The sequence below is a fragment of the Sciurus carolinensis genome, chromosome 13 (genome assembly GCF_902686445.1).
Source record: "Sciurus carolinensis chromosome 13, mSciCar1.2, whole genome shotgun sequence".
Lineage (NCBI taxonomy): Eukaryota > Metazoa > Chordata > Mammalia > Rodentia > Sciuridae > Sciurus > Sciurus carolinensis.
Window position 1 is genome coordinate 21899495 of NC_062225.1, and position 25875 is coordinate 21925369.

The 25875-nt window shown below is 40.3% G+C and overlaps 1 protein-coding gene across 1 annotated transcript; it reads left to right on the forward strand.

Annotated features, from left to right (window-relative positions):
* Positions 1-356: 356 nt before the first annotated feature.
* Mxd1 (MAX dimerization protein 1) lies at positions 357-24854 on the forward strand. Its single transcript, XM_047523233.1, has 6 exons — positions 357-659; positions 1398-1497; positions 6355-6384; positions 18851-18965; positions 20728-20887; positions 21135-24854. The coding sequence occupies exons 1-6, from the start codon at positions 587-589 to the stop codon at positions 21320-21322; spliced, it is 666 nt and encodes a 221-aa protein (XP_047379189.1). The 5' UTR covers positions 357-586; the 3' UTR covers positions 21323-24854.
* Positions 24855-25875: the final 1021 nt, after the last annotated feature.

The following is a 25875-nucleotide window of genomic DNA, read 5'->3' on the forward strand; positions in this document are numbered from 1 at the left end:
GGTGTCCGAAGACTTCACCAATGGGAGGCAGGTGAAGTGGCTAGCCTTCTACAGCTCTCGGCCAATACTAACAAAGCGAAAGGGGGCCCGGTTGTCGGTATAGAACCAATGGAAAACAGGGAAGGAGCACGAGGCGGAGTTGCGAATCCTGTCACCAATTGGAAAGAGGGGGGTGGAGCCCGGGCCTTGTCAAGCGTGGCCAACCAGCAAGAGGAGCGGACTTTGTGGGGCGGAGCTGTGGTGTCCTCTCCCAATCGCACAAGGCCAGGGGCGGGGTATTCTTTGGGGTGCCCAATGAGGAACGCAGCCGAAGCGGGCCTGTCAAGAGAAGGGGCTGGGGGCGGGGGGATGGTGAGTCGGGGATAAACACTCCGCGGCGGTGGCGGCTGCTGCTCTGCTCCGGGTTCTGTCACCGTGTCGGCGGTGCCCAGCTCACTGGCCCCCCTCCCCCTCCCGGCGAGCGTGTTCGCCAGTGGCTCCTTCAGCCCTGCTCCGCGGGGTCCACAGCGGGGCGCGGGTGTCCGGCGGCAGCGGCGAGCCTGTGGGCAGTGGGGGTTGGTCCCGTGGCTCCGGCCCCCGGTGCAGAATGGCGGCGGCGGTTCGGATGAACATCCAGATGCTGCTGGAGGCGGCCGACTATCTGGAGCGGCGGGAGAGAGGTGCACGGGGACTGGGAGGCGTCTGGCCCGAACTGGGGCCGGGGGTCCTGAGGGACCGGGCGGTGGGTCAGGGAGCCCAGCCTCTCCGGGGGTGGTTGGAGGCGCCTAGAGCGCGACCGCGAGCGCTCCCAACCCCTCCGGCTTTCCCCACGCGCTCTCTGAAAGGAGGCCGCTGCTGCCCCAAAAGCAATGAATGAGGGTGAGAAAGGGGCTGCTGTCCCCCAGGTCCTGGGCGCCACCTCCTCCCAACCCCCTTGTGAGTAGGGTGCCCGGAGGCCTCTCAGCCAGTCCCGTCTGGTTTACCTCACCTGCGCTGGTGCCCGCTGGCCCCCAAGTGGGCCGGCTGCCTGTCTCCCCGGTCGAGGAGCAGTGTCGCGCCTGACCCCGGCTCGTGGTGTTTGCCCTGCACCTTTGCCTGAGGTTGGTCCCACTTAATCCACACCAACCTGCTGGACGTTGCCAATGGGAGACCAAGGCTCGGCGAGCCTGGCCACTTGCTGTGTCTTTCTCAACAATGAGCAACTGGAATCTTCTTTTACAACTGCTTGGAACTGAGGGTATTCACACAATTTAAAAAAAAAAAAATCATTGTTCTCAGAATTCCACCTTGCTCTGTTTAGTTATTTCCACAATATTCTTTTAAAGATAAATGAATAAATGAAAAGGGAAACACTGTGAAAGGGAGGGAGTATTAAATGTTCTAGGCTCATTCATTAACTGGATCCTCCGGTTTTCTAGAAGCTGAACATGGTTATGCCTCCATGTTACCATACAATAACAAGGACAGAGATGCCTTAAAACGGAGGAACAAATCCAAGAAGAATAACAGCAGTAGCAGGTAATTTGGTAAATATTTCTCTTTCTCTTCTAGATTATACTGTAGGTGATATAAATGGCAGAATGTAAGTTGACTGTTGTGATTATAACCCTGTAAATACATTAAGTGGTGATCATGATTCAGTAATGCACACATGGTCTTAAGACATTTGAGGAAGCAACCCTTCTGTTTAAGTTGAGGAGACTGAAAAGAAAAAGAAAAATGTTTTGCATTTCTTTATGAATCCTTTTAAAATTTAATTTTGCTTCCCCTCCCCCCCTTGTTGAAAAACCTTTGTGAAAGCTTTAAGTGAGATTAGCAATAATGTCAATATTTTGCCGTCAGAAGTTGCAGGTTCAGGGCCAGTTTTCTATAGATCAAAATGCTGGACATTTTCAAAAAAAAATTTACTTTTCATAGTGAAGATTTTATAAACATTAAAATATCTTATTGGCATAGGTAGGATTTTTATATTTGACAAGTAAACTAAAAACAGTGGTTTGTCTGATAATCTAATTTGTCACATCTATTTTTAGTGACAAAGATGAATGATTGAGGCTAAAGCCTACCTTTCTAGTGATGGAGGAAAAACAATATTAAAATATTAATATGTTACCTTTTGTGTTAGCCTTATAGATTGCCTTATAGTTCTTAAAAGCTGTAAATCTCACTGGAAGGTATTTGGTTAATGGTCAGTGAAATCATATATTAAAGTCCTAAGCTTAGTTCCTGGTACATATAAATAATCCATCATCCTTATCACTTTTCCCCCTCTTTTTACCCTTAAAATATTAGTTGGCTAGGAATTCTGTTTTACTAGATTCATTCAATTATACCTTTCTTGCTAGATTAATATCATTGCTGTTTTCATCACTGAGTTAGAATTCTTATCCTTCCCTCACTCTCATGACTAAGTCCTTGCAAGTAACTATGTGGGTAGCCTCTGTGTCTTAATACAGACCAGGCCAGAAAGTTCCCACTTAAGCCTAAAACTCACTTGTTCTTGTTACCTTGTCTGTCCTTGGTTCACCCCTGGTCCTTCGTATTGGTGGAATCACAGGAGGTGAGTAGCACCTTTGTGCTATGCTCTTGACTAAGATGGCACATGAAGGATGAACCTGGTAATTACCTGGTGGATTTTCCTTGTCCTCCCATTTTAGCATAACCTGAAGGTGGTAGCCAGTAGTTCTGTGCATGGGCTAAGGCCCTTTAGGAAGGATGTTAGTATTGACTTGGATTACACATGGTATCAAAACAAGTAAACTATGATGCATTTTGTTACAGTTTTAATATTTAAATTTTTGTTTGAAAGAACTTTCTCTTCTCTTTAATAACCAGCATTATTCCTGAAAAGTAGCCACAATTCTTGATGTTAAAAAAAAAGCAAAAAAAAAAAACATTTCTTCTGTTGATGAGTTTGGTTTGCTTTCCATGTTTAGAGACAAAGGACTATTAGAGTTATTCATATACTTGACTAACAAGGAATTAATATGATATACTAAGTGGTGTAGGGAGCTCTGAGGGACTACAATTAATTATCTGGAGATGGCACCAAGCAAACATATGAAGCAAGAACAGGTAGTTTTGTTTAAGTGCAGTCACTTTTTTCATGACCCATTTGAAATGTCCCTTACCTGAGGAGTAAACTGTCTCAACAGAGAAGGCAGTTAGACCCCTTGGTTTGAATCAGCCTTATGTCCAAGGCCACATAATGATCAGGATTTTGAACTGAGATGAGGGTTGGGGAGAGAATACTGCTGGTTTAAAGAACTGTTGAATAACAGTTTATTCGTGTTCATTCAGATTGAAATGCTATGCTCTTTGCTTACAGAGTCTGAGGGAGTACTTGTCCTTGGACAACAAAAAAATAAGATTTCTTGGGAACTAGAAATACAGTTTATTTAAAAGCTGCTTATAAAAAAAAATGAAATTGTGAATACTGATTGTTTTGGAATCATCCAAAACAGGAAGGTGGAACTTTTTTTTCTTGCCCACTGATTTTTTAAATCAGTAATTATTTAGAATTGAAATCTAGAGCTTTTTATTGTTGCTGTTTTGTTTTATTTTTTAAGAGACAAGATCTTACTAGGTTACCTAAATTGGCCTCCTACTCCTGGGCTTAAACAATTCTCCTGCCTCAGCCTCTGGAGTAGCTGAGATTATAGGCATGTACCACCATGCTCAAATCTACAGCTTTTCAAATGTGTTTAGTTACATTAGTAAAGTAGGTTTTGGCACTCATGTGAAAGAGGAAGTTCAGTTCTTTTATGACAGAGGCTGGCCAGGTACATGGCACGCACCTATAATCCTAGCAACTCAGGAGGCTGAGGCACAAGGATCACAAGTTCAAGGCCAGCCTTGGCAATTTAGAGAGACCCTGTCTCAAAATAAAAATCTAACTCAGTGGTAGGAGACTCCTGGGCTCAATACCCAGTATTACAAAACAAACAAACAAAAACCTGCTATATAGCTGACCTAACATGAAGAGTCTTTCAGAACCCATATACTTTTCCCATTTCACACACTGTAGTTTGACTTAGTTATCTTTTTATCTGAAATTTGACCTTTATCAGTAATTCGAGAGTTATCATATCTTCAATAATCACATGGAAAAGTTTTGACACAAGATACCTATGGATGCTTTAATTTAAAACGTAAATGCATAACCATCAACATAAGCAGCAGGCAATCTCTGACCTAATCACCTTTGAAATGGTTGCTTTTTATTAACGATTTCAGCAAACCCAATGCACTTCAGCAATGACCTCAACGTTAGGTAGAGGTCCCCCTTTATTTATTTAATTTTTTTTTTTTTTTTTTTTTCCTCTTGCGGTACTGGGGATCGAACTCAGGGCCTTGTGCTTGCAAGGCAAGCACTCTACCAGCTGAGCTATCTCCCCAGCCCTGACGTCCCCCTTTAAAAAGCATTATATTTCAACACTCTTAAGTAATCAGGTAAAATTTGTAGTTTCTAAAACTCTGTTCAGAGTTTGAAAAGAGTTGTGCTCCCCGTGCTGTTGGTTTTTTTTTTTTTTTTTTAGGTTTTTCTTGGAAATTCAGTGTTGTATAAATACATAAATCTGTCCATCTTTATGTCTCTTCAAAGAATCCAGAAATGTTGGGTATGAGTACCTTGTGTGCTGGTATTTTCTACTGTCTTTTCAACCTATTCACCTTCCTTTCCACCTACTTAGGAATGGTCTTTGACCAGAGTTAAACAGGAAAATTTTGACCAGCTGTTGTCATATACATTCATATAATTTTTTAAAAATCCGTTAAGACTTCAAATTTATTATTCCCATGTAAAAGTAAAATGCCACATGATTTAAAGCCAAAGATTTGTAATATAGGCTGGATTCTTGTTAACTATGGTATCCTCCTGGTCATTGAAGAACATAAATCTTAGAAAAAAGTGATGAAGAACGCTGATGGAGAGCCAAGTAAATCAGTTGAAAACTTTTAAGTTAACCAGTTTTGAGGTCCATGTATCATTTACCTAGAAAGCAAATATTTTAACACTTAAAATATCATCGTTATTCTCTCATTTCTTTTTCCTCATGAATAAAAATTGATCTCCCAAGGGCCTTGTAGAAGAGAAGCTTTAATGCAGGCCTGGAAATTTCCCCTTTCAAGACAACACCCTGCCCTCACACAGACACACGTACTTTCACCGTCCCCCATGTATGGCGCAGGTGAAGTGGTGGTGGAGTCCCCAGTATAAATTAGTAACTGAGCATCCTCAAAGTAATCTTCCTCCATGGTTGCTGGGAGACTTTATCTCCTAGTCTTAGTAAGGCACCAGTTATGACCCCACAGAATTTAAGACCTGAACTATGGAGTAAACTCCTAAGCTGATTAGATTCCAGAAAATTTTGGTAAGAAATATCAAGATTTGGCTCCTTGTGAGACTGGGAGGTTGCCAAGTTCATAACTGGTTAGGGAGGCATTGGATGACACTAAATAGGGGCCATATTGACTGACTTCTTGTGACTGTGGAAACTTGTCCATAAAATCTTAGACTAGATTTTATCTTCAAAGTCAGCTATAAACATACTAATAAATATAATTTCACACCCACCCACCTTTTATCCAAAGCTTTCTCATCGATTCTGCAGCTGTTACCTCATTGATCCATGCTTTCCAATAGTTCATTGGCAATATTTTTTCCCATTTTACAGAGGAATTAATCAAGGATAGGATCGTAGAAAAAAAAATTTGTGTATAGTACTGCTCAGTGACAAAACTGAAATTTGAATTTCACCCTAACTTCTGCTTTAACCAGACAGTTGTCTCTGTGTTGAACTGAGTTTTGGAAACCCCTTCCTAAAATTACTTGGTAGCTATTCAATAGTACCGCCTTTCAGAAGGCTATACTCAAGATAGTTAATTCAGGGAGTCAAGATTGGGGGGTGGTTATTTTACTATTTAAAACTATATCCTATAGTCAAACAACTTAATAAAAATTTTGGTGTATACTACCCCTAGAAAAACCTGCAGGTGTGGGGTACAGGAGTGCCACCTCCAGGGTTTTACCTAAGCCTAAAGAAAGCTTTGTGGTATTATATAACCTAAATTCACATTGCATTGCACTGCTGTTTTTCTCTTTGTATAAATAGACTCTTTTCTTCCCTTTCTTGAAAAGGATTACATTTGTACTAGGAAATGTCACTGCTGCTTGAACTCTGCTATAGGTATTTGCATTTATCTAACTTCCCAAATGGACTAATTTCTTTGGAGCCCATGAATTTTTCTCCCTTTCTCTGTCTTTTATCTTATAAACTTTGGATGGAAAGAAGTTAAAATAATTGTGTTGATGTTGAAATTTAGTCCTGTAAGACAAAAATAATCTTATTCTTTTCTTACTGTTTCCTCTTTCAGATCAACTCACAATGAAATGGAGAAGAATAGGTGAGCTGGGGATTTTGGAGGTGGAATGTGGGGAGTTTTGATGCATTTTCTATTCAAGTTTTTGGTTGCTATTATTTTTCACTCTTCCCACTGGTGGCCCTTGATTTAAGAGTTTACTCAGGGCCCTCTAAACAGCAATGCCCATAAATCTTGAGTGGATGAAGAGCTTGGCAGTTCCAAAGACCTACCCCCTCCATAGCCTCAGCTCCACCCACTCCTGAGGAGTGAATGCCTTCATGTGATTATTCCATTAGCTCCTAGGCAATATTTCTACAAATAGTATTTTTAAAAATTTACATTCTACTGAATATAATTGGCAATGCTATCTTAAATCATATACACACAAACACACGTGTGTGTGCACATGTGTAGGAACTTGTAATTTATTGGGAATGAGGATTCTCAAATTTTAGGCAAATGTGTGTATGGCAGAAATTTGGAGATAGTGACCAACTAGAGAAGGCCTGCTCCCCTCCCTGTGCTCCATTGTGTCACAAGCCTCTCTTTCACCTGATTGCCTCTTGCTGCTTATTTAATTCTTTATTTTCCAAATGAAGTTGCCCTTCCTTTGGTGATGTAACCTAGTGGTTCCAACTCTGGTTGCATGTTACTTAATGATGCTTTTATTTTAATGTATTCTTAAAAATATTTTCATGTTAAATACATTATACACATACACTTGTATATTTGGAGGGTATAGAGAACAGATGTTTATTTCCTCTGATTCTATAAAAGAACTTTTTACTATAATTTCAAATCTACAAATGTACAGTGAATAATCAAGTACTATGTATCCACTTAGGATAATTATTAACATTTTTGCCAATCTTCTATAATCAAAATTATCCCTCTTCATGGAATCTTTTAAAGCAAATTTTCTATCTCTAGTAAAGACTCTTTTTAAAAAAATGACTACTTGCTTTTTACTATGCTGAAAAACAATGACAATTCTTTGTACAGCTTTAAAAAAAAAAAATAATGCACAGACCTCATCCTTAGCAATTCTGATTTAATTGGTTTGTGTTGAGACTCTGTACTAGTATTTTTCTAAAGCTCCCCAGGTGATTCTCATGTGCAGCCAGGGCTGAGAACCATTGAGCAAGTCTCATTCTGGTCTCTGAGCGCCCATCAACTTGAAATGTGGGCTACCCATCCAAATTGAATGACTTTCTCAGTGCCCTGCATGAACAAGAAGATAATGTGTAATGATGGCTCTGTAAATACATGTGATTGTTTCATGCAAACCCTCTTTGAAAAAGGAGCCTGACTCTGAAAGTCAGGATCTGAATGACATTTTATCAGTGAAAGGGCAAACCAGACCCTTACCAGGGAGGATCTTGGGAAAGGATGAACATTTAGCTTTGCCTCACTGGAATTTCGTGTATGTGTGTGTGAGAGAGAGATATGTCGGTTGAGTGTGCCTCACTGTGAATGTGCTTTTCCCCATCCCTTCTTCCCTCTTAGCTGTTCTGCGATCATGACAGACCATGTTTGAAGTCAGAGCTTCCTTTGTGCTTAGAACTTACATATTGTGAACTAGAAACTCAAAGGTATTATCTTTGAAGGTGGTCAGTTGTGGCTTTTCTTTCTCATCTTTAGATTCACTTCTTTCTAACCTTTAGATTCACTCCTTTCTTCTGCCTTTGCAGCAAACTGGGTAAACTGGGACTATTTCTGCTGAGAAGCCTTCTAGTTCTCCTTCTCCCCTCTAACCTTTTAGTTAGGTATTTAGTATTTGTATAACTACTAAAATTGTATCCTTTCAGGTAAAGACTCAGACTTGCTATAGTGTTGTGCCTTTTACCTCTGCAAGAATTCTACACAATGCTAATGCGTCATTTATTTTAGCAGCTCAGGGATGTTTTTGTTCTGTCTACTGTGACCCAAGGGTTTGTGCTGTGTATTGGGTAATTAGGTGAGTTCATACTGGGACATCTAATCAGTGAGGTCCCCATCCCAGAGAAATGTGTGGTTTGTCTAAAGAGAAACATGCAGAGACTGTTTCAGTGAGTACACTAAATGATTGAAGTATGCACAGGACTCTGTGGAGGCAAAAATTCTAGAAAACTGGATTTGAAGTCACTACTGGGCTAGCTGCTTATAATTCAGATTGCTTCCATATGACCAGTCAGTTTTTGCTTGTGGAAGGATTAGTTGTCGTCCCCCGCCCCTCCCCAATTTTCCTTTCTTTTTGTAATTTGGTCTTGTAAGGTCTTAATAATTCTTTCACTGGTCAAGAGCATGTGAAAAGAAGAGAAGAAAGTAAGGACTCAATTTACTTAATTTAACCAAGCATTGGTTGCTGCAGTCCAGAGGAGGAGGTTAAAATTGTCAGGCTTTTCTCCTTTGTTAGTGCATATGCTTAAAAATTTTTTAGTTTTGAGGTCAAAGAGCTGTTCTTATAATCTCCCTGGCTTTATTAGCTGATTCCTATAAAGAATACCACTCTGCTAAATGCTAATACATGTCAGCTATTTTTTACCTTAAAGCATAACAAAAAGATTGTCAAGGCTCTCAAAAAATAAAAAGCAACTTAGGAAAAGAAGTTCTAAAATTAGGAAATTTTTTTCCTCTTTGATTTTGCAGAGTTGACTATACTTCTTTTTAGACAGAAGCCTTTTCTGTAGATAAGTTGGGATATGGCTCAGTGTTAGAGCACTGTCCTAGCATGTGTGAGGGCCTGAGTTCAATCCCCAGTTCTACAAAAAATTAGCTAAGAGAAACCTTTCTGTGGTACCTTAGAGGTACTTAATAATTAGTATTACTCTAGGTTATCAGGACTTCACTATGAGGATATTAGATTCAACACTGTGACTTTTAAGTGGGCATTGGTGGGAAGGTGAAAGAAAAGACATCTAGAATGGTGGTGATAATAATTTCCACTCAGCAAAATAAATGTTTGTTAAGTCCCTATCGCCAAGTAGTTGGCGTTGGGAGTACTGAGCCCAGGAAAGACCAAGCTCCTGCCTTGGGGAGCTGTTTTTATATCACTCCAGAGGGGTTCTGTTTGTTGGCCCTGTTATTGGCCTATGGCCTGCAGCACTCTACATTTTAACTAATTTGGGGGTGAGGGTGAAGTCTCCTAAGGAAATACCCTTGTGTTGGTATACACGGTGTTTTCTTTCCTTTTCTTTTTTGTTAATTAAACTCATCTTATAGAAATATTTGAGAAATATAGAAAATAATACTAAAAATTAAATCATCTTTAATTTTAACTGTCAGAAAAAAACTAAGAGAACTTTGAAATACATCTTTCCAATAGTTTTGGAAAATTACTCTAAAAATATTGTTTAATGTAAAAAGAAAATTCAGAAAAGCACAAAGGACATAAAAATCATCTTAATAGGCCTCTCAGGGATAACAACTGCTAACATTTGTTCCACATCCATCTAGATTTTTATATATTTTTAAAATCAACGTAGGATCATATATTAAATAATTGTAGTTTGCTTCTTTTCAAGTTACTTCATGGACATTTTCCAGTGTCATTAAATCTCTATCTCTAGCATTACTTTTAGTGAATGCTCAGTATTACATCATATGGTTGTGTCAACTCCTATAACCAGTCCCCTATTGTAGGTTCTTCCTACTGTTTTGCCAATGTAACTAATGCTTCCTTAATCTGACTTATAGATAAATCTTTGTTCAACATTATCATTATTTCCATAGGATAAGTTTATAGCTGCATAATTAATGATATACAGATTTTTATGATTTTAGATGTTGATTATTAGTTGCCCACCAGGCAGGTTACAGATAATATTTTCCTTATGCCTTCACAAGTTGATACTATAACTTAAGACCTTTGTCAGTTTGATAAGTCAAAAACAACAGCAACAAAAAACACACAAAGGCAATTTGTTTTAATTTTCATTTCTTGTATTACTAGCACAGTTGAATTTTCATGTGTGTATGTGTTGCCTATTAAATAACCTTTGTCCAGTTTTATACTATAGAGTTTATCTTTTCTCTCTCTCTCTCTCTCTCTTTCTCTCTCTCCCTCTCCCCTCCTCTCCCCCACTCTCTTCCCCCACCCCCAATTTTTCTTTTCCCGGCAGTACTGGGAATTGAACCCAAGGTCTCACATGTACATATGCTAGGCCATTGTTCTATGACTGAGCTACATCTCCAACCCCTCTTTTTTTTATTTTAAAAGATTCCATAATGTAAAGGATATATATATATATATATGTATATATATGTATACATATATATCCTTTTATATATTTTTAAATTATATATATATATTTAATTTTATATATATATAATATATATATAAATATATTTTATATATATTTTTTTAATTCACTTAATTGTCCAGTTTGTCATTTACCTTCAGGAAATTGGTCTCCTCTCACTGATTGAAGTTGATGCCTCTGGTGTATACTTAACTGCCATTTATGCCTAAGTCTATTCCTAGACTTGTTCTGGTAGTCCACTGATCCAGTGATCAGCTCTTCTTTCTTTGCCTTTATGATATTTTAATCATTGAGATTTCATCTTGTATTTCAGGATCTGGTAAAGTATATCTCTATTCTTGCCTCCATTCTCCCTTCCTTTTTAAATTTTTCCATATTCTTAACTATTTTTACCAGTTTATTTTTTCCAACAAATTTTTAACCAAACTGTCTGTTCTCCATCCCCCAAATTCTTTGAGAATTTTTTAAAAATCAAAAGCACATAGTTCCAATATAAATTAATCTTTTAAAGTTTATGCTTATATATTAAGTCTTTTCACCCAGGATTTGGTGTGTGTGTCTTAATTTATTCAGACCTCTTTACCATGTTAAAGCAAAATTTTGTAGTGTTTCCATGTAGATCATCCGCATTTCATGTAAAAGCTAATCCTGAGTTTTTATATTTTTACATTGCTGTTGGTTTCCCATTTTAGTTATCTAGTCAATTCTTATTTGAATATAGGAAATATTTTAATCTTTAGTTGTTCTGTGCTATTTATTGATGATAATTCTACTATTTCTTTTTCTTAGCTTTGAATTACTCTAGTCTAAATGCCTTTCAGTAAACCCTACAGCAAATGGGGACTGTGATTGCATGTAAGTTGCAGCCAACAGGTCAGGAGACAGTGCTAGAATGGACTCTTTTTCAAAAGAAGGCTCTGGCATCTCCTTTAATAGTAGACACCCATTTTTCTGGAATGGTACATATGCAGGCCTTGCTGGAATTAGACAGCTGGTCTAAAGAGGTCACCTCTGCCAGAGTCTTCTGACCCTATGACAAAAAGATTTTTGTGTGTGCTCTTTGGGGAAGACTGAGCAGCCTGATCTAAGCTGTTATTTCTATTTGGTCAAACAGGATTTCAGTGGCATCTAGTCTGGCATGAGAAATCATTCAGCCAGGTCTCTTCTGGTAGAATGTTCTAGTTTATTGCATGTCCCTGTAGTCCTTTCTTTGGGGTTCTGACTTTTCAAATGACCGTGTTCCTTATACAGGAAGGGCTAGGGCCTGACTTGCACACAGGGCCTGGGTTGTGGTATGTATTACACCACTCTTACTGCTTCTGAACTCCCTTGACCACATTTAGGTTTCACCTAGGATGTTGTAACAAATCCACATTTGTTGCCACATGGGGTAAGGTCTTGCCTGATCATTACAGAGGGTCGTCATAGGGATCAGTGTGCAAATCCAGTCCATGCTAACAAAGTGGAGATTTGTACCACTCGAATCTCTTTCCTGTACTACACCTTTTGGGTAGATGGTATTTACCCTTAGAAGCACTTAGAGAAAAGACAAATGCTGGCTATTTGACTAATTTCCAGTCCCCTATCTGGAGCACTGGGGGCTACTCCCTGACTTGTCATAGGAATTAATAGTCAAAGGGTGGCATAGAACTAGCAAAACTAATTCTAATATAATTTTATACTTAAATATTAGACTCCGGAAAGGAAATTTAATGAGGTATACTTTAATAAAGAAGCGATCTTATATCTTCAAAATGTAGCCACCATGAATTATTATTTATGCATTACCAAGTACATTACTACCTTTGTATTTTCTACAAAGATGTATTAGCACAGTTGTGAGGAATCTTCAAAATCTTCCAGGTTCCAGTTAAGTTAGTAATAATGATGTATTCAGCAATCATTATTCCTCAAGGGAGAAATAATTTCTCAAGGGATCATTTTAGAAAAAGGAGAAAAGTACTCCCCCTCTCCCAAAGCATGACTTGTAGTCTTCACCTGGATTTTTTTGTTTTAAGGCTTTGTTCTCAACCCAAAATCTGTTATCAGTCTTTATCACTTTTAGGGACTAATTTTTGATTCCTTAATAAGACTTATTTCTTCTTATATACTATATACCCTCTTTTTCTTATTATGCAACTTCTGCATAACCACATCTGAAATTATTTTTATTTGACCTCTAATTATCTTACAGGATTTATGATACTATGTAATTGGCTAAGTCTGTGCCAACATCAAGGTTAGGGATAAAATGGTGAAACCTCAGAGTTAAATAAGCTGTTCTTTCTTTTTTGACAATAATCTTAGGCCCAATTTTAAAGAAAAACCAGTACTCAGGAGGGTTAGATACATCATGTTCTTTAGGTAAGGCTATTGTGAATTACCAAAAATATCAGATTCTACTCTTTATGTCAGTGTCTGTAAGATGCATTATTATTTCTAGGCTCCAGTGGATTAACAAGAAGTAGAAGACTTTGTCATTTCCTTTTTTTTTTTTTTTTTTTTTTTTTTTTTGCGGTACTGGGAATTGAACTCAGGGCCTTGTGCTTGCAAGGCAAGCACTCTACCAGCTGAGCTATCTCTCCAGCCCCCATTATTTTTTAATAAAAAAAAGATGAGTTAAATAATATAAGAGGTCCACAGTGTATGAATGAATGAATGAATGAATGAATATGATCTATTTGGAAAGGAAAAGTAGGTTACAATAGTCTACAAAAAGTTTGAAAATCTTTTAGGGAAATGTAAGTTAAAAAGATGCTTGTAGATGAGGGAGGAAAAAACGTATTTGGTAGAGGGCAAAGGGGAGGCCATTCTAGAGTTTCAGGTGAGAGCTGAAATTTGTCATGGTAAATCAGATTGATCATTTCACAGTAATTTATTTACATGTTTGGTCACTCTAAGTTTTAGCACCTCAAATGCAAGGACTTAATCTTACTCAGCATTATATTCCAGCACTTGGGAAAGTACTCACACATAGGATTACCTTGAGAAATGTGTGAAAGAAACAAGTACATATTTCAAGATGTCCACCCATGAACTTAATGGCTTATCTACCCTCTTTACTGACTGTCATCCTGCCTTGGCCTTATAATTCTTTTTTTCTCATATACTTTGTTGTGAAAGTCTGATGGAGAGAGTAATTTCAGTTACACCTTCAATAAAGAAAACTAATTACTAACAGCAGTGCTTCCCCCAAAAGTATACACATGTACTCAAGACAGGTGTTGACATCTCATTTGATACCACTTTCAATCTCGACTACATCCAAGTCAAGAAGAATCCTAGGAGTAGGATACTAAACTCTGGAGCTACAGTCTGCCTACAGAATTGTTCTTTTTGCTAAAACTGTTCCCCAGTTTATACATCTACCATCCTGAGAGAGAGAGATGAATAGAATCAAGCTTAAATCAGAAATATAAGAAGAACTGCATTCGGAGTTGTCTGAGGGCACACTCTGGATAACCCAGAGCTGCCTTCTAATAACGTCCTTCACTTAGATATTTGGTTTTCCATCATTCATGACTGACAAGTGGCATGTGAATTTTTTTTTTTTTTTTTTTTTTGTGATGCTGGGGATTGCACCCAGGGCCTTGTGCATGCTAGGCAAGCACTCTACCAACCGAGCCATATCCCCAGCCCCTTGTGTGAATATAGATTATATTTAAATCTTTTTTCTGTTGGAATTTATTTTGATGTCCACCTCCCCACTTCCTTGCCATTTTCTGAACAACTATTTCCCCCACCAAGGAACTAGAGTGCTATCTCCATTATGTGCTAAATTCATATCTATTCTTAGGTTTGTTTCTGATGACTTTTATTCTGTTCACTTGATTTGTCTGTCTGTTCCTGTATTAGTACTATGCTGTTTTTAATTATTGAAGCTTTATAGCATAATTTAATATCTGGTACAGCACATTCCTTCTCATTATTCTTCTTTTTCAAAAATTTTGGCAGTCTCACACATTTATTCTTCTAAATGAAATTTAGACTAATTTCCCAGCGTTAAAAAGAATACTGTTGAGATTTTGTTTTCTTGGAATTGTGTTAAATTTGTAGACAAACTTGGGAAATAGTGACATTTTTACTTTGATGGTTCATGTCCAGGAATGTGCTATTTTTTCCATTTACTCAGATTTTCTTGTGTCCTTCAGCTAGGTTTTATGGTTTTCTTCCCATAGATCCTTCCCAAACTGTTATAACTATTTGCTCCTAAATATGCTATAGGTTCTTCTTAGAGATTTTACTTGTCTGAATGTGCCTGGCTTTGCAGGCTAATGCACATTAGTTCTTTGCCTTTCTGTGGCCATTGCAGTGGAGGTGCAGGTCGGAGGCCCAGGACTTTCAGGAGGCTTCTCCTGGAGTGAGGCAGATGCTTCCCTCCTGACCTTGGAATTCTTTTCACCTGCTTCTACATGGTGTGTGGCTGCAAAGCAGTCTTTCCCTTTGTATTCATTACCTTTATAAAGTATTTGCTGATTTTGAAATGTAAAAGAGTTGTACCTTTAGCATAAGCAATATCTGTATTTCCATAGGAGGATTACTCATTTTTTCCATTAAATATTTTTAAAGAGGTCCATTGTCTTTAAGGAAGAGTTAGCAAACTGCCTTTTACCAGATAGCCTCTTTCTGCCTAGTGACACACGTGGAGTTTCCTGTTGATTTAAAAGGAATATTAGAGTGCTATAATTGTGTGTTTGCTCACAGTAATTACCCTTCTTTAGAGGAAACTAGGATTGAAAGAATAACTGCTGCCACACACACAGACTCCATGTCAGACCCTGGCTCAGGTCTTAGGTTCCTATAGACCAAAGCTGTGTCAGCCTATACACAATAATTAAAATGATCTTTCTGAAGAACTAGCTTGTGAAGTCTGTTAAAGTTCACAACCCAGGTACAAAGCAATATGGCTTAGCGCTAAAACATGCTTTCCGGGCAGGAGGAAGCCAGCATTTGGCACAACACCCCTCTGCTGGGGCTGGGAGCCGGGAGGCAGCTCTTGGCAGCAGGAGGACTATCCCATGAATATGTGATGGGAGGAATTCCAAGTGGAGGGGTCAGATTGAGGTATCGGGTGGCTTGCTTTTGAGTATGTGTGGCAAAATCTCTGCTAGTTCCCCAAGAAGAGTCAGACCTAGGTCAAAATGGAACAGGGACTGAGAGGAAAGAGCTGAGACAGGTGGTGTTTCTGCTTGTTTTGGATCTGGACACTCCATGGGGTGCTCAGTGTTAGCTGCAGGATTCCAGATTCCAGGATGGTGGGGAAGCAGGTGGGAGTGGGGAGAGGGGGGGGAGAGAGAGAGAGAGAGAGAGAGAGAGAGAGAGAGAGAGAGAGAGAGAGTGTGTGTGTGTGTGTGTCTGTCTGTCTGTGTGTCTGTGTCTTAGTTGAGGTGAGAATCCTCACTGGAAGCTGTTACTGAGGGGTTCAGGAGTTCGTTGGCTTCTTTATCTGGTGCAGGGGTTGGATTTCGCTACCGTATGGTGGAACTGAGCCTGTTTAATATACCTCCTCTGTGGTTGGCCCAGGCACTGGCATGGGGATGTGTCTGCAGGCGGTGGCATGTGGGCAGGACAGCCATCAGGCTGGAGCAGTAGGTGCTAGGGAAGGCCAAGGAAGACCCTGCCAAACACAGAAGTTGGCTTTGGATCTCTACAAAAATCCAGAAAGAACTCTGGTCCTGTTTTTTTTAGAACTGGGCCAGAAAACACTGAATGAACAGGTATTACCCTCAGCTTGATTAGTCGAAAGTCTTATTACTAGTTTTACACTGGAAGTGTTCCTTGGAAACCCACGTGTGGGTAGTGAAAAAAAGTGCCTTCTGGGCTAGACTGCTGTCTGTTTAGAAATGACGATGCATTGAAAGATGACTTTATTATATTTTTATCAGTGGACAAACTTCCTAAAAATTTACATACTCATATCTGTATTTAAACTCACATCTAAAAAGACTAAAATGACACTGTTGTGAATCCTGCAGTCATTGCAATATCAAGCAGGCTCAAAAATGTCTCAATATAATCTTAATTTTTAAAATTTTTCTCCTAATTTGAAAATCAGTCTTCAAACTTTATTCTTAAACTGATGAGAATAGAAATGTAACTACATAAGTGACTAGTTATACTTTCTTATTGTGTTTTTAAAATCATGATCTATTTTCATGACCCTTTTTGAGAAATATTATCCAAGGTGAACATTGTTTCCACAGCTTTTGCTTTTCTTTATTTTTTCTCCCCATGCAGCAGTGGGAGAGCACCCCGCTCGTGTGAGTCTTTGCTGTGGCTCTTCCACATGGACAGGTTTTTTGGAGCTAGCAAGAGTCTTAAAAAATACTAAAGCATGTGTGCCCTCACATCTTCCTGGCTCAGAAATGAATGTTGTACTCCTCCAGCTTGTCAAGGTTTAGAGGCTCTTGGAGCATCCAGGACAATTTCCTCATGATCCAGATGCGGCAGGGGCTCAGGAGAACATCTAACCAGAGCTTCCTAGATCTTCCTTGAGGGAACATCCCAAGTCTTGGTGGAGGGTGTGAATTGCCTTCCTAGGTCAGTGTCATACCTGATCATTGAGGTTTTCTTCTTTTGATCTGTATTCTCAGCTTTTGCTAATATAATAACATTCTTAAATTCTTATTTAACATTCTTAGATAAATAGATATTTATCTGAAGGCATAAGACTGAGCACAGCTGCAGGTGCAAAGATGTAGTGGAGATGGACTCTGTCCTCTAGGAGCTTAAAGTCTAGTCGGAAATATGACACGAGCCACTCAGCAAACATTTATTCAGCCTGTGTGTGCTGGAGGCACTGTGCCTACGCTTACTAAGGATTGTGCAGCAAATGGTTGGGAAGCAAATACCAAACCGTGTAAGCAGATCAGCAACTTCCCAGGGAGCAGTGGTAACAAGTAAGTCCCCAGGAAGCACAGAATCCCCATGTACTGGGATGGCTTGGGAAAGCCCTAAGGAGGTGATGGGCTTAAGCAGGTACTCTGAATCTTGGCCATTTCTCTAATTCATGAAATTTGCTCAATTCTAGAATACAGCCCAAACCAAAATTTCAATGAAGTGTAAGTTTCCAAGGTTGTGGGAACTCTTATATCGGTGATCATTCTGTGATAGAAGACTCTTTAATGGGTGGCGGTGGCTTCCTCCTCATCCAGCCTCTCTCTCGCACTTCATCCCACTTTGCACCAGTTGGCCACCCTCTAGAACAAGAAGCAGTTCTCCCAGCTGTCCAGTAGGCTTGTTAGTACAGCAACGGCATTTTTTTCTCATATTTAAAAAAAAAAAGTAACTTTTTGAATGGCAATAGAATTACATGATTGAAAGACCAAAAAGTATAAAGAATTATTCAGTAAAAATTCCCCTTTCTCCCTTCCTTATCTAACTATCCCTGTATTCTCTCTGCCCAGCCAGTCATTAGTTTCATAGAAATCATTCCAGTTTGTGAACTTAAAACAGGAATATAAATTCTCATTGTCCCTTTGTTTTATACAGATAGCATGTTGTGTTCATGCTTGAATTTCTTGCTTTTCTTCACTTAATGACATGTCTGGGAAGAGGCATTTCCCAGAGCACATGGAGCACATTCTCCTTCTCCCTCCATGGTCCTCCACTGTGTGAATGTGTTGTAGTGTATTTAAGTAGTGACCGTAGTGGTCATTTAAGGTTGTTCCCATCTTTGCTATTACAAACAAAGCCTACAGCCACAAGAATGGTATCCTAATTAGTGTAAGTTATACTCCATTCATGTATAATATGTCAAAATAGACTCTACTGTCACGTATATCTAATAAGAACAAATGAAAAAATAAACTAAAGCCTCATATACATGTCGTTCATACATGTAAATATATGTGCAGCATTGATATAGTCCTGGTACTTTACTGGTTTTGAATGGGGTCTTTTACAAAGAGAAGTATGTTAAGGATTCTCTACTTGGTATGTCATTATTTTCTGATTTGGGTGTTCTGTGGGTCACACTGTAGCCCAGAAACCTGGAGAGAACCTGATAAATGTGCCTAATAAAAGTAGATACTGTTCTCTACCCCAGCACTTGTATTATAAATAGATTTAACTTTGAAACCCTAAATTTTGCTTCTTATTGGTTTTTCCCAGAGTTGTCTGGATGCAAACCAGGTTTATTTGGCGAGAGGTAGCATTTGCCGACACTGGGCCTGGGCAACTTAAACACTTTAAGAACCCACTCTTCCTGGGTACCCTTCCGGCCCGCTACAGAATTCTCAAGTGCTACTGCAATCTTCTTTTTGTAGGCGGGCTCATCTTCGCTTGTGCTTAGAGAAGTTGAAGGTGTTGGTGCCATTGGGACCCGAATCAAATCGACACACTACGTTGAGTTTATTAACAAAAGCCAAATTGCACATAAAGGTAAGTGTATCTTGGGTTTCCTCTTTGTCTTGTAAGTAAGGGCTTGTCTGTTGTTATGAAAGACAAACAAAGGCATCTCTCTAGGACAGTCATTTCCTCTGAACTTCTCCAACCTGCCTCTTGAGAATATAGACATCTCAAATGTAACATGTCCAAACCAACTGAGTAGTCCTCACCCCTGAGCATCCAGAGTTAAATGGTCCTTCCAGCTTTCCTTGCAACTGTACAAGCTAGAAACTCAGAGTCCATGGGTACCTCCTGTCCCTCAGCTGTATTTACCTAAACCATCTCCAAGACCTAAATATTTTACAGCCTCATCTACTTTCATCTTAACCCTAACACTGTCAACTTCAATACAACCTTCAGGATCAGGATGTAGGATCTCCCTACATCCCTCTGATCACCCCTCCAATCAGCTCTTGCTTCCTGAGGACAGTCCTGCCAAAGCGCAAGTCAACACGCTCCTCTTTAAAATTCTTGGGTCACTTAGGACAAACTGTGTCACCAGACCGCCCCCCCCCCACCGCCCACCAGGCTCTGCCTGACCTCACCCTCACCTGCCTGTACGCAGCATCTCATGCCACAGACTCCCCCGTCTCCAGCCCCTCTTCTGGTCCCTTGCGCTCATCATGTTCTCTTTCACCAGGGCCACTGTACATGCTGCTCCCTCTGGGGTGAGCACTCTCTCTCATCTCCACCTAGTGAACCTCCACTCATCCTTCAGCTCTCAGCCCACATCCACCAACTCAGAGAACACTTCACTGACTTTCCTGAATCGGTTCCCTTCCTGTGACAGAAGGTCCTGTCATTGGGCATCTCAGTCTCTCTCTCTCTCAGCCCTTGCCGTAGTAGACATTTGGCAGTGGTTTGAATGACTAGTGGCTATCTCCATTATTAAAATGTAGACTCCACAAGAAAAGGACTAGGACTTTGCGCTTACCTTATGTCCCTAGCACCTCACAGAGTGTCCAGCGCAGAGGACCCCTTTGGTACCCAGCTTGAGATGGGTGCAAACTCCTGAAAACCATAGCCAAAATCAGTGCTTGGCTTGTTTTTATAGTCATATCTTTATTAGACAGATACCATTTTAATTTTGATTAGTAGCCTGCATACATGACAATTCTAGGAGGAAAAGAGCCTCTATTTAAAGCCAAACAGCTACAATTAAACACTTCTCTTAATTATCTGAAGAATATGAGAAGCTAGGGGGTAAATTTGTAAAAACAAGTCGTCCATGGAAATGTGTCTTATAAGCTCTCCTGTTGGACAATTTAGAATCAAGACTCCAAAGGGAACTGTTACTTCCTGCTAACAAACAGAAGTTAATTGAGATTGGGCATGACACAAAAAAAGTGCTTATGTAATTGGGACATGTTCTTGAATAAACATAATTTTAAATAGAAGTGTGTTTCTTTAGCTTCTATCACATGCAGTTTTCTAGTTCAGGAAGATGAGGTATTCAAAGGATCGCCACAGACTAGGGAGGCCAGGCCGAGGGGTACGGGATGCCAGCGTGTTGGAGCTCGGCCTCCGTGACAGGCCAGTGCCTACCCTGTGCCAGCATTGTCAGTACTGAAGGAGTTTGACAAAGCCCACAGTCCCTGACCAGCAGCCTTCTGTCTTAGAGAGGAGCTCGACAAGTGACACACCAAGTGGCTTCTAGGGACAGCTGGCTCATATCACCGCTAGAAGGGAAGATGTGGGGTCATTGCTGATTCAGAAAGCTCCCTGCAGGCTCCAACAACTTCCCTTTGACTTTCAGAAACTTGAAGATTGTGACAGAAAAGCCATTCACCAAATAGATCAACTTCAGCGCGAGCAGCGACACCTAAAGAGGCAGCTGGAGAAGCTGGGCATTGAGAGGATGCGTATGGACAGCACCGGCTCCACAGTGTCCTCGGAGCGCTCGGACTCTGACAGGGGTGAGTGTCCCTGCTCCTCCACCTGCCAGCCAGGGAACAGTGCTGCTCACAGGAGGCATAAGAGGGAAGCTGAAATTGCTTGTGACTTGGGGGGAAGTAGCGTAGTGTGACTGCCAGGAATAAGCCCCCCTTTCCTGTCAGCTAGCAGTGTCCAAGGAGGGATTGCTTGGGGGTGGTCTGGTTTGCAGCCTGCATTTCCTACAAATGGACTTCACTAACATGTGCCTCTGTCACACATGCCCCGCAGAAGAAATCGACGTCGACGTGGAAAGCACAGACTATCTCACAGGGGATCTGGACTGGAGCAGCAGCAGCGTGAGTGATTCTGACGAGCGGGGCAGCACGCAGAGCCTGGGCAGTGACGAGGGCTACTCCAGCTCCGGCATCAAGAGAACCAAGCTCCAGGACGGTCATAAGACGTGTCTCGGGCTCTAGGAGAGTGGTCGCTGGGCTGCCTCCGTGGTGGTTCTCCCTGTCGGATCTGATTAGGTAGTGTATTGGACCTGCCCACACCGCCCTTGCACGTAAACTTCAGTGTACCACCTTTACCAAAATCAGCTTTGTAAAAGTTTTCGAGGAAGTGCGTAGGATTGTGGGTTTCTGATTGCATCCACTAGCTTCTCTCTCTCCATAAAAATTCGTCTCTGAGAGACTGTACATTCCAATCAATTTGAAGCACCCAAGAATTCTTAAGCAATTTTCACATCTCAGCAACTTCCCCTCTTCTTTACTGTCCTCAGTAGCTGACCAGACCTTTCTTAAAGTTTTCTGGCTTACTATGTTACTTGCCTAGGAGAAATGTCCGAGTGTGTCTTGTGCTTAGGAAACCGAAGGAAACAGACTTTTAAAGTTGAGATCCTGATCTCAGAACTCCAAAGTAAGCTTTGAAAGCGGGATTTAAGAGCACTTAACCATGGACCTCACCCTGTGAGGAAGTCAGGAATACCTCCAGAAAACACCCTTCACACACACCTGCTGATCCCGACCGCCGCCGCGCGTGGATGGGAGCAGTATTTCTCACTTTAGAACGGACACCGTGGCAGCGTGTCTTTGGGGTCGCACAGCTTAGGAAAGTTCCATCGTTGTTTGTCCCCACAAACACAACGGTACGCTCTCTGTGTGCGCTGTCCTGGGCCTCGCTGGGCACCGCTGTCTCGAGGCACGTTTCCCCTCCAAGTTTGTTATGCTACTTGTCTCTGGAACATTTTTTTTTCCTACCTCAGAGATAAATGAGATCTCCATTTCCCACTTCACAAAAGTGATTATGCCTCTTTTCCCCCACCCCAGATAAGTGACATTTGGTCCAAGTCTAATCTATTTTCCTATTTAACTTTCAGCAATAACTGAGCTTTGGCCCTAGTTGAGCTAGTGGCCATCATCAGTGAGAGGAAAGCCCGCATTCTGCTCTCTGAGTTGCAGGTGAACGGGAGGGGGCTGTACAGTGTTACTAGAATTCCTCTCCTAATGGATTCTTTTCAGACGCACCCAGAAACTTCTTTATGGAGGCTTTTGGGTTGATAGTTTAAAAGGCTGATTTTTCTCTTTGGTTATGATTTCTCCCTTAAGTGGTCTCCCACTTTGTAGCATTTTTATTTAAGCTAAAAGAGCACATGTATATGTACATAAGACACATTAAATCTATAAATACTATTTATTCATTTTATATAAACTAATGTAATGGAAAATAAATTCTTATGACTGTGCTTTTATAGATGTTCTAGAAACTTTGTATGTAGGTCTCTACAAATTTGGTTCATTTCCCTGAATATTTTTGCATTCATATCTTTGAGGTCTTAATGTTTTCAGCCTCTGGTGAATCTTTTTCATTGAAGTTGAACCATTTGTAAAATCTGTGACGCTGCAGCAGAGTGTGTGTCACAAAGTGATGGAACATTCCTAAAACCCACAGACGCACCGCCACCTAAGGGCTCAGTGGCTGACTCAGCGGGGCAGCCACTCTGCGCTGCCCTGCTGGGCTGCGGTCACTGGCGCATCTCCGCCTCACAGTTCGTCCAGCGCCTCCACTTCCACACAAGTCAAGTTCAAACGCACTTCGTGCAGGAGCTCATTCTCTACATGAAGAGCAACCTAAACAAAGCAAGATCACTTTTGTGGTTTTTTTTTTTAATGATTTGTTAATGTATTTTTTAAAAATGTCTTTAATTGGAAGTAGTGGACTCCTAAATGATTCCAAAGTCATCTGTAATTCTTCTGTTTTGGTTTTGTTCTGCTTTTTCTTCATTTCGGCTTTGGGTGGGGGGAGGGGCAAATGATACAAAGGATTTTTTTTTTTTTTTTTTTTATTGGTTGGAATCTTTTCCAGTTACCAGCTGAAGATTTGCACTGAAATACAACTTGTATGCCTTTTGCAATTTTAAAGCCTGCTTCCTGAATTTAAGCAGAGTGGTAGTGTTCAAAGAGCCAGCTCAGCCTGTAACATGTTTGAAAAAGATATATCTGCACTTTGAGGTCCCTTTCGAATGCCATTCGCTAGACCTCTCAAGCATTTTATATGATTGCTACATCCAAGCGCCTCACAAGCCCACAGTGCTGGGTGGATGCCGCATGGCACTGAAAACTCAAGACTTTGGAAAAGCTTGTGGGCTTGCGTTGGGGGAGGGAAGGGAACAGAATTTGTGTACTTGTTTGTTTAATTTAGAAATAAGGCATCTGAGAGATGCCATTATTTTCTGTGTTTTAATTGTTGTGCCTTTGAGTTAAACTGCATTTTTGTCTTTTGGTTGAAATATGAAATGTACTGTCCCAATATAAAACAGTAATTATTTGACCTTTGCACTGTTTGTCTGGTCCTTTTCAATTTGATTGCATCTAAGTGTAGATCTCTGTATTTTTAATGCACTTGTGAAAAACTGACACCAGGGTTAGACATTGCTTTCAAAGTTCAAGGTAGACCGAGTCGGCATGCTAGACAGGCTTCTCTCTAACCAAAACTGTAACCTTCAGGACCAGCAAACTCAGCCCAAGGCAGCTAATCCCCTTCCCCATGTGGCTGAACCACAGCCATGATTCGCCAATCTGTCCTCTCTCGTTCACTGATCCACCAGCGTGACTGCTAAGAGCTATAGAGTCTTTGTGATTGTTTTGTTTTTTTTAAGCAAAATGAAAACCTTTCTATTAGGGTCATTGGGGGGAGGAGACGGGCAAAGATATAAACCCCAGCCTTTAAGACTTTGACAATTGTACGTAATATAGATATGTATAAATATAGGCACATGCATATTTTTATGTGAAAGTTCTTTTTAAAAAAACTAAAAAGAAATCTAAACTGCACTCTTATTGATACCATCATAATGCAAATGGGAAAAGAAGAGAACATCATCTGATTTGATTTCATGCTATGAAAAAGATATATGCGTGTGCTTCTGTTAACATTCCCTGAAAACACAGCTTCCCATCCCTTGTTGGCATTGAATGCTGGGCTGAGCACCCAGGGTGTTTTGATTGTGGTTTTCTTTTGCTTAGCAGAGATCTTGAATTCTTGAAGGTGCTGATAGAAACTGCTGGCTCCTTTCTCTACTCACAGACCTGATGCTAGTTTAGTGATTCAAAGAGCATCACATTTTTTAGCAGACCCTAGATTCTCCCTGTCAACCCAAGACTAAAATAATCCCATTGTCAATTCAAAATTGAGCATTAAGTAGGCTCTGGCCCTGCAATGGGCCACTGGGTGTTGGCTGTTTTGTTCTCTAAGGTGGGCATTTCCCTTTAAGCTCTACTTTTTTCAAAAAAAACAAAAGTCTTCTACTGGGTTTCCTATGGGCCTCTCTCCCCTAGCTCCAAAGTGGCCAAGAACAAATCCTGGGGTCTGAAAAAAATGTGTAACTAGGTGGGACATGATGCTCAAAATAACCTCCTAGAAACATCCTGGGGCTTGATAATGGATTTGTGGACTTTTTTCCTCTTGCCTTCTTCCCCATCCCTTAAAGAGAGAACTTATTTTTGAAAAGCATATATATATATATATATATATATATATATATATATATATATATATATGTATGTATATATATATATATACACGTGTATTATTATTTAGGTTTTTCTACCATACTGTACTGGCAAGAATACCACTTTCATTGTGCTTTTTCGTTCCCCCAAATCTTGGTCTTTTCTGTTTCTTCTTCACTTGTGTCCCTCAAGTTACTTTGTCTTCCCTCTTTACCTTCCCTGCGTGTTGAACACCAGGTAGTGAAAACCTGCAAGGCAGTTTCCTGCATGTCCACCTGTTCTTTTTCTGTCTGACTCTGATGCAGTGTGTTTCGGTAGCGGGCTACTCCTGACCTAAGAATCCTCCCTGGGAGAAGACCACCCCAAGACCCTTTTCGGTGAGGTGGTTTTCCTCACTCTACACCATCCGATCTCTGTAGACTGGAGGATATTTGGTGTTTGAAGATACTGGGTTGGGGTGGGTGGGTACAATATGGGACTTTAATCATGATTCTTTTCATTATCAATATTTATTATTACCTGATTTTCTTAGACTGTGTTCTTCTGGAAGAAGAAATAATTGGTACTGCTAGATTCAGCTATTGAATGGCTGAAGAAATTGAGTATGTTTGTCTTCTCACAAAATCATAAAATGAGAATTTATAAGGCACCCAATTCTAAGATTTACTTAGATTTTTAATTTTGATTTCTTATCTGACGGGGTGGTGGGTTGAAGGGGGCCTTCTTCAGTTTAGCTTTTACATGAGAACCAAACTGCCTTTACCCCCTGTCTCTAGAATTGGTGCTCTTGAAATATTGCTGTTAACCATCAGTTGGGGGTGGGGGCACCTTCCTAAAGGTAAACACAGCCTAAGCAGGGGAGTAGCCAATGAGAGAATGGGAAATTCTGTTTCCAGATGTTTATTTCTTTATGTAAATAAGACGCCAATGTAAATCCCGTGTCAAGACCATAGAATGGTGCTTTTTATTACAGTTAGCACATGCATTTTTAGAAACTATTACATGTTTTAGAGAATCTT

Coding starts and splice junctions, on each gene's coding strand:
- Mxd1 (XM_047523233.1), top strand. CDS start 587: ATGGCGGCGGCGGTTCGGATGAACATCCAGATGCTGCTGGAGGCGGCC. Junction 660..1,397: donor TCTGGAGCGGCGGGAGAGAG/GTGCACGGGGAC, acceptor CCGGTTTTCTAG/AAGCTGAACATGGTTATGCC. Junction 6,385..18,850: donor AATGAAATGGAGAAGAATAG/GTGAGCTGGGGA, acceptor TTCTTTTTGTAG/GCGGGCTCATCTTCGCTTGT.